At 46.6% G+C, this 13,377-nt stretch overlaps 2 protein-coding genes across 4 annotated transcripts in view; both read left to right on the top strand.

The window, feature by feature from the left end:
* The window catches only part of prr36b (proline rich 36b), a 29,239-nt gene extending 24,904 nt beyond the window's left edge, over nucleotides 1-4,335 (top strand). For all 3 annotated transcript variants that reach the window (XM_076083150.1, XM_076083163.1, XM_076083158.1), the window contains exon 5: nucleotides 27-4,335. In XM_076083150.1, coding sequence (XP_075939265.1) covers nucleotides 27-3,256 — 3,230 coding nt within the window. In that variant the 3' untranslated portion in view covers nucleotides 3,257-4,335. The remainder of the gene's footprint in view (nucleotides 1-26) is intronic.
* A 134-nt stretch (nucleotides 4,336-4,469) lies between these two features.
* On the top strand, nucleotides 4,470-8,498 carry LOC142940994 (uncharacterized). The gene has a single exon (XM_076083224.1). The coding sequence runs from the start codon at nucleotides 6,010-6,012 to the stop codon at nucleotides 7,051-7,053; it is 1,044 nt and encodes a 347-aa protein (XP_075939339.1). The 5' UTR covers nucleotides 4,470-6,009; the 3' UTR covers nucleotides 7,054-8,498.
* The last annotated feature ends 4,879 nt before the right edge of the window (nucleotides 8,499-13,377 follow it).

Below are 13,377 nucleotides of genomic sequence, written 5' to 3'. Positions count from 1 at the left end.
CCATTCCTGCTGTGTTCTTCCCCCAGATGTTACCAAACCAGCCACTTCAGCATCCAAAAAGCCTGCAGAGTCCCCCCTCACCCTCTCCTCTAAAACCAAGTCGGCAAAACCAGAGACCCCCAAATCAGCCTCAAAATCAGACGCCGCCGCCAAAAAGCCTGCCACCAGTAAGGCTGCAGACACAAAGGCACCCAGCCGCGCCAAAGCAGACGGTAAACCCACACCGTCTAAGGATGCCCCCAAGACCCCTGGCTCCAAAGCAGCTGCAGCCAAGACCGCCGCCCCCAAGAAAACTGTGGGCAGCAGCACCCCGACTCCCGTGAAACGCAACCCCAAAGCTGCAACTGTTGCAGAACCCGGAAAGGAAATCGTCGCTGCAGCTGCAGCTATCGCTACTGCGGCAGCTGCCGTCGCAGGGCCAGAGGAACCAGGACCAGCTGTGGAGCCTTCTGCTGCAGGACTGATGTCCAGCCAGACCGAAGCAGTGCAAGAACAACTGTCAGACCCAACACCTGAACCTGTGCGGGAATCAACACCAGAGCCTATACCGTCTGCTGGAGGACTGATGTCCAGCCAGACCGAAGCAGTGCAAGAACAACTGTCAGACCCAACACCTGAACCTGTGCGGGAATCAACACCAGAGCCTATACCGATGCTGACACCAGAACCAGTACGTGAACCAAGTCCAGACCAAGTACGAGAACCAGTACGTGAACCAAGTCCAGACCAAGTACGAGAACCAGTACGTGAACCAAGTCCAGACCAAGTACGAGAACCAGTACATGAACCAAGTCCAGTACGAGAACTATCTCCAGAGCCCCTCCCAGAACCACTGTCTCAGCCAGAGTCAGATACAGGAGCTGAACTAGTCCACGAACCAGTCTCCATTGCTCCGCTGTCAGCTCAGCTGGACCACTTCAAATATGAGGAGTCTGCCAATGAATCGGTTCCCTGCCTGGGAACGACTGTCATGTCTCCTCCTTGTTCCCCACCGGGCCCCGTGTCCCCCGTCAGAGAGCCACAGAACGCCTCTTCTCTGCTGGACATGCACATCCAGTCCGATCCCTGGGGCGAAAACCAGGCCCTGGGTCCGTCTGACTTTGCCCCCCAGAGCCTCGTCAATACAATGAACTTCTATACAGAAGAGGAAAAGGAGAATAAACACCAGTTTGAGGCACAGATGACAAGGGAGGAGGAAGAAGAGGAGGAGGAGGAGGAGGAGGAGGAGGAGGAGGAAGAAGAAGAAGAAGAAGAGAAGGAGAACCTGTTTATGCCGACCTCCACAGCTCCATCTGCGGCGGCCTTCAACATGATGCCAGAGCCTCTCTTGCTGGGTTGTCCGCCCATGGGTGATTTCACCTCCGGGGACCTGATCTCCCCGCACGAAAAGGAGGAGGCAGTGGAAAAGGCTGATGAGGAGATCAATGAGGATGATGATGAGGAGGAGGATGATGAAGATGAGGAGCAGAGGAGGCTAGGCCACCTGCCTTCGTCCCTGATCACTGACATGAGCACGTCTCAACCCTCTGAAGAGTTCCAAGTGAGGCCCTCGGCTTTTGCCGGCTCCGCAGCGTGGCACGGCGACGACCCGCTGTCCAGCATGGACTCCGAGGACGTAAGCAGCTGCACCAGCAGCCGGCAGCAGGGCGTGTCCGACCTCAGCAGCACCCAGCACACCGCGCTACTGGAGGGCACCCAGAGCTCCGACGCCCTGATCGACTCCAGCCTCCGCGGCTCAGAGGGAGACGTCAATCTCATGAGTTCCCCCAACGTGGAAACTCTGGCCAACGAGGAGGAGGACGAGGATGAGGAGGACGAGCGGGTGGATGATATGGAATTGAGCTCAGAGAGAGTGGAGGAGCATCACAAGGCGTTGCAGCAGCAGCAGCAGCAGCAGCAGCAGCAGCAGCAGCAGCGGGACGAGGACGAGGAGGACGAAGATGTGGAGATGCACAGCGAAGGGGTGACGGAGAGCTGTGGGAATGTAGATGAAGATGACTTCAATGAGGAGCGTTTAGACAACCTAAATCGCTCCGGTCCTCCGCCGTGCGTCCCCCCTGCCTCCTCTTGGGGCCAGTCCAACCCCTTCGTTGATACCTGGGCTCAACCGGCCTCCCTGCTCGCTGACTCCTCCCCCAGCCCTGTGTCCGACCATGGTGCGGCCGAATCCGAGACGCCAATCCTGTCTCCTGCCCACGCACGTGTGGAGAGCAGTGCCCCTTCCTTTGCCCATGAGTCAGAGCATGAGCCACAGCCACATCAGTCAGCCCACGAGGAGATGAAGAGCTCAGCAGATGAGGAGGCTCATGTCCTGTCCCCGACTGCAGGGATGTCTCAGCCCGGCGCAGCTCAGGCCGCCCACAGCAGTAGCGAGACGAGCACACCGGAGGAACTGCAAGACTACGACAGCAGCTCTGGGGTGGAGTCCCGCTCGGACAAACAGCAGACCCCAGTGCCCTCTTCAATGCAGCCCGACATGGAGCAGGACCTGGGCATTCACTTGGAGAAAGGTGATGGAGAAGAGGAGGAGGCCGAGACGCTCCCCGCCGACGAGGTCCTAGGAACAGGACCCCCGACCGCTCCGGCATCCGCCCCGTCCTCCCCCTCCACCTCAGGAGACGAGGCCAGCGACACGGAGGGCGAGATGCAAATAAACGACCCCGAGGCACCGGCGGTGACCGACGAGAGAGCTGGATTCGAAAGCCCTCCTCCCACCCGCAGCCTGCCCGCTCTCGAGGAGGACGAGGAGGCGGGGGACGTGCCGGCCGGAGAGGGCGAGGAGGAGGACGGCGGCGGAACCACCCCCCAGTCAGCCAACTCCGTGGCATCTTACGGCTTCGACTGCACCACGTCCAACTCGAACGCCCACTCCATGGCGGAGAGCTGCGGAAAGAGCCCGGGGATCTTCTCGCTGGAGAATGAGGAGCAGCTTCCAGAGGAGGCCAAGGACCCCTCCCTCATCAAGGAGCTGACCCTGCCATCAGCTGCTGCCGCCGCCCAGGCAGAGGACCTGCTGGGCAGACCCGTGGACCTGATGCCTATGGGCCACCCGGACGACCACCATCCCGGCATTCTAGACGAGCACCACTACATGCTGGGGGGAAAGATCGGAGTGGACCACCTGGAGAACGTCGATCCGTTGGAGCCCAGCAGCCACCTTGGGGCCGTGGAATCTGGAGAAACCGGCGAGAGCCAGACACCCTACTACTCTACCATATGTGATAAGACTGATAGTTTTCTGGCAGGTAATGTATAAGTCCCTCCTATTCCCCCTGGAATGCACCTTTTCCCCGCAACCCTCCCCCGTTACCTGTTGTTTGTTTTCTCTCCAGTTGGGTTAGATGGCTTAGAAGAGAAAAAAAAAGGAGAGCAAGATTGTAGGAAAAGATTTAAAAACAAAGGAGATGGGAAAAAAGACTGTAGCAATTTTTAAATGAAGCCTCCCTCTTTCATACTGTTATGGTCATGGTTATGAGTGTATGGCTTAAACTCCTTTATGTACAATAGCTACTACCATTTTCTAGTAGAATGTTCCTTTTTAAGTAACACTGCATATTCTGTAGCCCCCCGTTGGGGTATTGACTGATTGGTCCACTGTGACTGAGCTTTTAAACTGGGGGAAAAAAAGAAGAAGAAAAAAAAAAAACAGAGATGGAATGAAATGGACTCATTGTGTATTTATCCTACTGTTTGTTACCGAACAAATGTCAATGATTTTCTTTTGTTTTTGTTTTGTATTTGATTATTTGTTGGTTTTTTTTCTGTTGGAACCTGGTCCTCCCTACCCTGTGTGCACACGCTTCATGTTCAGCAGCACCATAGCGCTAGTCACGATGCTCCTTTCTAAAGGTTTGTGTTCCGAGTTTTAGCTATCAAAATAAAGGCTAGATATTAACGCGGCAGATTTGTTGAGGTAGGTGTGGGAAGTATTAGATCGCAGTCGGTGAAGTTTTGAATGTGCGCTTCAAGAGGCTCTTTTGCATAGATTGTTGAGGTATATAACGTGCAGTCACGTACAGTATGTGTTTCAGGCATTTGGTTTTAAGTGGCTAAGCTTCAAGCCTCAGTTAGCTGATCATTTGTGTTCCAGAGACTAACAGCTCGCCTATTATTTGTGGTGAGACCCGCCCCCCATTGTCCTACGTCACTATCACTCGCTGAAATGTTTTCATAGTGAGCGTTTGGTTTACTATTTCAACAGTATATTGCATGTTTAACTAACATAAAGACTGTACTACCTTGGATTTGAAACAATTCTATGCTAGACATGTTCATCGATGAATGATTCACACTAGGTTATCTTTCAAAATTCCATTAAAACATCATTGCAAGGCATTTTGTTCCTGTTTCTTATTTCCCCTGTGGATCCAGCATGCCTCGTGTTCGAGTCGCTGTGTGTTTGTCAATTCAAATTTCCCATGGCCTCTCCTACGGCCTCTCCTCTTCACCATGGAAATAACCGGTAAAACAGGAAGTGATGCAACATTGCACAATGGTGTTGTATTGAAAATGGAATTTTGGTTCGAATCAAAGAGGTAATCCGAATGGTGTCCCCGTGTCCTGTTCTCCAGCATGCTGATGTGCCTTCATGACTTCTTCAGATTCCACACAAGGTGACCAATGTCACATTGAGGCTACATCCTTGGCATGTAGCGCTCACTTTAAGTTACCCTGTGGAGGTTTCACCGAATGGCTTAATCGTCTAAAATGACGGTACCTTCAGCAGAAATCGGGCAGGAAATAAACCCTACACATACACACAAGTGCTTTAAACAGAGTGAAAGCTATTCAGATCTGTCTGCATCCACGCACACATTCAGCACATAGAAAGCTGTTCTCATATAGTGACCAAAGCAAATTGTATGTAATCCACGTGATCATTAACCAGAATTTATAAAGGCTGCAAAAAGTCACACAGGGTGGATGGGAGAGGAACACGACGCTTCAAACAAATACCGGTCTATCCTCCAGGAGACCGCTCTTTGTGCCGCGTGTGAAACAGGAAGTCAACGTTGATTTATTTGTCACGTAACTTCTGTACTTCAGTAACGGCACTTCTGTAGTTATTTAAACTAGAAACCACAATTTGAACCAAGTAGTTCAGAATCTTTTCATAAACCTAACTAAGTTGCTTCCTGCGAAGGTGGAAGTTTATTTTGAAAAGACTTCCTGCATTTTACGAGTGGAAATTGACTCGTTGCTGGACTTTCATATGATAACGCACAAAAGTGAGGACAAACTTTGCATCAGGTATCGTACGAACCGTTGTGCATAGACAAACATGCGTACAGATGTACTGAAACAGCTTCTCTTTGTACAAGCCGCTCAAATGTATCTGAATGTTGAAGCTCAAGAAGACCAAACACTTTAATCCCGTTCGTGCCTTTTTTCCTCTGACCTCTGACCTGTATAAAAACCTCACACCCATTTGGTCGTTTTCTAAATTGTTGATATATTCATGAGCCTCTACAAGAAGTCCTGTTTCAGGTTTGTGTTTTGGGACACCACTGCTTCCCTTTACACAGACACATAGGGGCACCGGAGTACATTTTACACCATACATTATTTTAGTGGAGTCTACTTCTGTCATGTTTTGTCAGTCTAGTCCCCCATGTTTTCATCTGTCTGTATTGTACTGTGTATTTTATATATGACTGCTGTCTTGCATGATGACCAACGTATTCAAAGAGGACAAAGATATGAGTGTGGTACCTGTTTACTGTAGTTTACGTCATGAAATCAATCAAAGAACAAATATGGTTATATTAAAGAACGTGCAACTTCAGAGAGAAAACATCATGCAGGAACTACCTTATGATTTGTCTGTTTCCTGCTTTGTGGATACAGTATGTGTATATTTCTTCCTGTGTCCTGGATGTCAATTAATTTTCAGAGCTCCCGTTCTCTTTTTTTTTTTTTTTTCGTTACCTTTACCTTTAGCCGTCTTGTCAAATCTCTCCCGAACCCTCTACTTCCTGGTCCCTGTTCTTGTACCAACCGTTCTGTTTGATGCATGCATCTCTAATGGATGCACCAAGTGATCTTGACTGTCTCACAGGAGACGAGAAGACGGATGAAGAGGACGAAGATCGCAAGCTGCTAATGCACTCGCGGGAAGACAACCGGAACCAGAACCACACTGCCGCCGTTCCTATAGCCAACGGCCACTACTTGGCTTTGGTCCCAGGCAACAGGAGGCCCATTGATCCCACTGTTGAGGCGCATTTCGCCAAGATCGCACTGCCTCCTCCTCCTTCTCCTCCGCCTCCTCTGATAGAGACCAACGTTGACGGTCGCGCCGGTGGAGAACAGCTAAGGAAGCTGGAGCAGCACCAGGAGAAGCTGAGAGAGATGCATCACCGGCAGGAACAGGAGAGGCAGAAGAAGCAGTGGCTGGAGGAGGAGCGCCTGAGGCTGGACCAGCAGAAGCAGCTGGAGAAGCAGCGTCGGGAGCTCCTCCAGCTGCAGCTGCAGCAGCAGCAGCAGGAGCACCGACACCGCAGGCAGGTTCTGCAGTGGCAGCTGGAGCTGGAGCAGCAGTACCGCATGCAGCAGAAGCAGATCCAGCAGCAGGTGCAGCTGAGGAGGAGCCCGACCGGAGTCATGCTGTCCCCGTCCTCGGGGCTCTGCACCATCTACGAAGCCATGGAAACCAGCGATGAGGAGGACGAGGCCAGAGGAGGCCAGAACAGGAACACGCAGGGGGTGGGCAAGAGGGGGACCACCTCCCGCGGCGTCGCGCAGGATTTCCAGAGGCAGCTGCGTCCGGTCCCTCCACAGGAACTGGAATGGAACAAGAAGGTGGACATGGTCCAGCAGCTCATCAACCAGACCTTGATGCTGTCCGGGGACGGAGGCTGCCCTCCCCTCCTCCTCCTCCCTGTGGGGACGGGGGGCACCTTAAGCCCCTTGGAGAGCAGCATGTGGCCTCTGCTGCCTCAGGTCAGCCCTCCGGCCGCCACAGTCACCTCCGTCAGCAGCTACTCCCCTGACAGCCGGGGCAGCTCCCCGACTGGGGACTGGACTGTGGTGGAGGTGGAGACCCAACACTGAAGACAAATGACCAACAAGTTGATCAGCCGATGAACAAATACATACATTTATTAAAATAAATAGTTCAACATTTTTGGGAAATGCGATTAGATTGTTTCTAGCAGAGGGTTAGCGTGGAGATATAAAAGTACACATAGCATCCAGTTAGTTTAGCATAGACTGCTAGCAGAAATCGGTTAGGCTAGAAACAGCTAGCATGGCTCAGACCGAAGGTAACCCAATCAACCTAGCAGCACCTCTTATGCTAACTTATTAACACGTTATATCTTGTTTGTCTTGTTCAAAAACTGAAGCATTTGCCAGGCAACCAGCAAGGACTCCAGGAAGTAACTTGCTCTCTCAGCCAATGAAAAGTCCCCTTTAACGCCCTTTTTTTAATTTGGGGTGTTAATCAGTTGGCTTTAGAGGTGCTGGTAGGCACATTTTGTTACTAATGGACAGAGCGAGGCTATAGCCGTTTCCAGTCTTTATGCTAAGCTAAGCTAACCTGCTGCTTGCTGTAGGTTTAATATTTAACAGACAGACAGGAGAGTGTGGTATCAATCTTCTCGCCTGACTCTTGGCAAGACGGTGAATAAGCGTGTTAACCCCAAAAATGCCAGACTCTTCTTTAACCATACATATGCATTACATCCTACGCCTGAAATTTAGTGACGGATTCATATTCACACTGTAAGAAAAATAAATGACTGTTAAACAGGTTGTACAACACAGTCATATCTAAAGCCACACGGGGATTTCAAAGAGCAGAGTAGCGATCGTTTCTTTAATCCCATCACAAGTCACATCATCATAAGACCCCACAACATTTATTAAACATCCTTATTCCTGTTAGAACAAATACACCCCAGATGCACCACGTCATTGATTGCTGTTACCCACTCATGCATATCTCACACTGTAAACCTCACATTAGAGCATGTTTCCTTACCAGACGCACTTAATAACAAGTCCTTGGCTGTCTTTGTCTACCGCCGAAATGCACTGTAGCTGTTCTAGAGACACTGTTGTCACGTTGTGTGGGGCGGTCCCCACTGTGCGCTCCCTTTTGTATGTGTCTAAACCAGCTACTGAGACCAGACACTGGTCACCCTCTCAAATGAGAGACTGAGCTATGACAAATTGCACTTGTTTGTTTTTTTTTCTTCTATTTATTGTGTAGGCCAAAGTATTTACACAGGTAAGTGGCAGTACTGTTAATAGATTTAAATATCTGTGGATTTAGGAACCCCCAAATCTTCATAGTGAATCCTGTGTGGAAATAGGACCCCTCCCTCTCTTCTCTCTGGTCAGTTAAGTGTTACTGTGACTTCACTGGACAACCAGGTTTTCATGGACTTTATAGAAGCGTCTGTCATGGAGGAGGAAGAGGAGGAGAAGAAGGCCCTCCTTGTTGTGCTGCTAAGGGAGGGAAGGTTAGGAGGGTGCAGCACTGCTGGGGGGGGGGGGGGGGGGGGGGTCGTAGTTGTTGTCTTCCCTCTCTCATTCCAAAGTTATAACCTCATTTCCTGGGTCGCCCAGCATTCAGGGAGTCTCCTGGGTTACCGATGATGTCATGGTGGGAGAGAAAGGAGGATGTCTGAGATGAGACAATGCGCCGCTCTGGAGGGGGAGGGGGAGGGGGGGCAGTCGAGTAGCAACAGACCATGCTCAGTACTTATGTGTTCACTACAACGTAGGTTTTTCCTACACATTCTCCATATATATATATTATTTTTGGGGTAATTTGTGCACTATATCAGAAATATGATTTACACTTCTTGCGGGAGAGTCTTATATAGACTGATGGAACTTATCAGGATCTCTTATATCAGTAACTGTGATTTTAAAATGTCATGCTGGCAGAGAAAAGAGAAAGCACCTGTGTCTGCCTCTTTGTGTCTGCACGAGGTAGGTGAGGCCGGTCGGAGAGCGTAGAAAATTTAAAAAAGCAGCACCGCCACCTGTTGGCTGCATGAGTGAGACACCCAATGTGATTTACAGTAAAGCTGTGTTTTCTATTCCTATTATCACCCTCTACCACTGTTATGCACTGCTACTACTAGTAATATGCACCATTTTATACGACACAGGAGTTACGTGTTTCTCAAACTAATATTTATGACATTTGAAAGCAGCATGTACAGAATATAGTTTTCTAAATTATATAACAATTTCTACTGCGGTCACACTGCATGTTTTGTCAAAGGATATCTAACGAATGGCCACTGCTGCTGTTTGCTGCTATATATTCTCATATCTAACCGTTTTTATCACGACTCAATCCCTTATATATGCATATCCAAGCACAGATAATAATAATGCATGCATTTATAAGAGTAAACCTATATGTGCGGCCATATTGTTTTAATATAACAGTGCCTCGAGTTCCTTCACGTTGGTATTTTTGTGCAACTTTGCCATTAAGTTTCATACGATACGATTTAAGTGTTTACATTTTAAATAGTTAGATATTTGTTTTGTGAATATTTGTGGTCTTCTGTATTGCAGAAACTCTTTTTTTTGTGGTGTTGTGCCAAAAATCACTGCTCCCAATATGAAATAAAAATGGATGGATCTCGTGCTTGTGTATGACTCTTTACATTCACTGTATGTGGAAAAATAAGAGGAACTGAGACACATCGTCTACTTATTAGTGAGTGAATTATATTCATGTCGCACTTTACATAACACTGCTTATTAAGTACTTTACAGGAAGAAGAAAGTTGTCCATCTGCTTGTCTGGACTATTGCCACATATATGGATAATAATATTGAAATATCTTTTTTTTTAATTTGTGACAGAACAGGTGTTTTTTTTTACAGGACACCTGACATAAAGTAAAACAAATGTACTGCTGTCTTTCTCAGTGCATTGGTTATTCCATAATGATGGTATTTCCATTTTATAGGCTACCACTTTTCACTTCTACTCTGCTACATTTCAGAGGTAAATATTGTACTTTCCACCCCTCTACATTTGGCAGCTATAGTTTTTTTATTTTAACAATTTGTGTAACTGTAAGACTATTAGAAAATAGTCATAAAGTCAGCAAACTAACTCAGTTATGTCTGTTAAAGCTACTACAAGGAACTTTTATTTTGTGTTGATTCTGGCGGCCCCTGTGGACAAATGTGGTAGTGTTTCCCAGCAGCAGATTCCCTTAAGAAATCCTTCTATTTTACTGCAGCAGGGGTCTGACAGTCTGCCCTGCTCAGTCCTGGTTCTGGTTCTCCCGTGCCTCCCTTCCCCAGCAATACGGCCTGGGTCTCCAGCAGCGTGGTGTCTCTGTTGGCTCCCAGCAGGTCGCTGCCGGACTAAGGTGAAGGAGTTTCTGGTGAGCCTGCGTAATTCCATCTGGTTTCGAGCGAAATCCGACCCGATGGCACCGATGACCAGGATCAAGAACAACTATGTAGAAATAGCCAAACTTGTTGCTGTTGGTCTCGTTTACTAATGTAGGTCATATAGAGGCATCAGTATTGAACTAAGACTGTTCCATAACCAGTTGGAAGTACCTATAGCTGTGACTTTAAATTGCAATATCTGTCTAAAGTTTGCTAACATTAGCAACAATAAGCTACTGGTCACAGCAGACAAAATAAGGCCATAGCTACAAAACCCCTCGTGTATTAAGATGAGTGAAGGTGTGTTTTATTGTTTGTAAGACAAATAATGGATTATTTATTCTTTTAAGAATGACTTAGTCTCACTTTAAATAAGTGTTTATGGCCCAAAAGAGGTCAAATTAACCAACAGTTAAATTAAAAAGGTTTGTGTATCAGAAGTCTTTTTTTCCTTCTCTCCAACGCCATTAATCATTACAGTCCCCTCATGAACTTATCTTGTGAACCGTTGAGGGGACCGGACCCCTTATGTTGGGAACCATTGCACAAAGTGACCGAATTAAAGTATTTAAAACCAGCACTGAGATAGCAGTAATAATCTTAATAGTGTAACGCAGAGGTCTTCAACAGGAGGTACTGCAGGGGGTCCGCGAAATTTTTTGGTTGATTAGACAATAAAAAAAAAAAATAATTTAAATAAATTTTTGTTTTTCTCTAAACATGAATCTGTCCATTATTTTAATAGTTCAGTATTGCATGCAAGATAACAGGTATGTTTATGCATGGCGGTGGCACTAATATGCCATCACTCATTTTTCGTTTCCACATTTATGTTTAAAATGAAAACATCAGCTTGTATGCATGATTATCATGCAATTGACAGACAATGTTGATATTGGCATTGGTATCAGCTGTTTATAAATGGCAGTGGCACGGCCTCCCTACTCACTGCACCTTGCACATGTTTAAAATAAAAACATGAATATATGAACCTGTGTATTATTTGAATAGCTTAGTATTGAATGCCCATTTAATATAAAACACAATTTTATACAATATATATAGTCGGGGGTCCCTGCTCCATCTCTCTATCAGTTTGGGGGTCCTTGGCCTGAAAAACGTTTAAGACCCCTGGTGTAATGTATGATATCTGTCACACAGGCCCCTTCTCTGCAGAATAAGTACCATTATTGTTTAGTACATTGTGCTGATAATACTTCTGTACTTTCTCTTTAACAGGATTTTAAATGCAGGGCTTTTATTTAAAATGGAGTAGTTTGAGGTGATAGATCAGATCATCAGATCAGAATACTATTTCTACCACTGACACTGTTTGTTCAACATAATAAAACATCGTTTGCTTTTGGATACTTTTAGTCAAAGTTTACCATAAATGACGCTGCTTCTGCACATTGCTTACCTTCTGACAAATCATCTGACAGCACTGAAACCAGTTGATGTGATCGTGCTGATATCCTAAACAGGAAAGCACTTACTGGAAGGAAAGACTTATATTTGAAGCTGGTGTGAGTGTTCATTTTCCTAAAAAGAAGGCGATAAAACATCATGCTTCACTGCCATCTAATGAGGACACTACAAACACATAAGACGGTAGATTTGACAGCATCTTGGTAGCAGCTACCTTCTGGGGTCAAAGGTCAACGAATGAATTCCTATTGTCTGATGAGGGAAATTTGGTTTGCAGACAGCATGAACAAATAGCAGAAAATCAAGCGGAAAACCTAAATCAAATTGATTTTGTCAACAGTGTTAAAGGGTCAAAGATGCTGCGATCTTCAAACTGCAGCTAAATAACCACGACTGTCAAGGCAATTTGGTTCCCTAAGGGAAAAAGCCTGTAGTCCAAACATTTCATTGACAGTAATGAATACACAAGTTAGTGAGTTAGTGAATTTGTTCTCCCCATGTGCGGTTTCCGGACATTTCTTCCAGCGACACAGAGGTCATATTGTTGTCCTGCAGCCGTCTCGTGCACGGTGAATTCCTCTCGCGGGGCCATGAGGCCTTTCATTCATCCATCGACTGCAGCAGTTGTGCTGTGCAGGCTGGTTGGGTTTCCTCTCTCTGTGCTGATTCATTGACAGCAGAACGAGCGCTATCTGACACAGCAGAAGGGAACAAATGTGAGAGTTTGATATATATAAATGTTCTGGCAGCAGCAGCAGCAGCGGTTAAAAGAAAGATTTCTCTGCTGTTAGTTATAGTTCGGAATCTCCTGAGAAATTATGGAAACTTAAAGGGGCACTCCTCCAATTTTACACATGAGAGAAGGGGCTGATTTTAGCACAGGTGGGCTAATCTGGCCATGCTATATTCTTGCCTTTCTGCATGTTTAAAAAATAAATAAATAAATAAATTAATAATAATAATAATAATAATAATAATAATAATAATAAATATATATATATATATATATATAGTTATCCAAGAAAGTGTACACGCTTAGCTTACATTCTGGGATTGAAATGCATAAATACCCTCTAAAACATACATGAATAAACTTTCCAATACAGTATGTGCCTCTGTAGAAATTGGGAACACTCAAATTGACCCCTGCTTCGGTAGCAGTGGAGCTAACACAGATGCTAGCTGTCGTCGTTAGCTCCTTTCCCAAACAGGCCGGTAGACGCTGTCACGTTAAATGTGATCAACAGGTCCCGGGTTGGAGCAGGAGGGCGCTCGGTCTGCCGCAGACATCTGCGCCCCATTTCCAGCTGCGTCAGGCTGGATACAGAGAACCACGGTAACAGCACCGGAAGGCGTGTGCTGATTTCAAAATAAAGTAGTGATTGTATCGGTTGTTCGAGCGCACATGACGGCCAAATATCTTTCAAACACCCAGAGCACGTGTAAGTACAAACGAATTTACTTTTAATGTTTGTTTTAAAAAAACATATGTAGACATTCAATAGATCAGGTATTCTGTAAGAATAGCCACATTTAGTCAGATACAATACATAATTTGGCAGTAAATTT

This window comes from Anarhichas minor, unplaced genomic scaffold (assembly GCF_050575085.1).
Source record: "Anarhichas minor isolate MPS153535 unplaced genomic scaffold, ASM5057508v1 ptg000007l, whole genome shotgun sequence".
Taxonomy (NCBI): domain Eukaryota; kingdom Metazoa; phylum Chordata; class Actinopteri; order Perciformes; family Anarhichadidae; genus Anarhichas; species Anarhichas minor.
The sequence above is the reverse complement of the archived record's forward strand: the minus strand, read 5'-3'. Positions and strand labels throughout refer to the sequence as shown.

Excerpts from the sequence above, each read along its gene's own strand:
- LOC142940994 (XM_076083224.1), top strand. The coding sequence starts at position 6,010 with ATGCATGCATCTCTAATGGATGCACCAAGTGATCTTGACTGTCTCACA.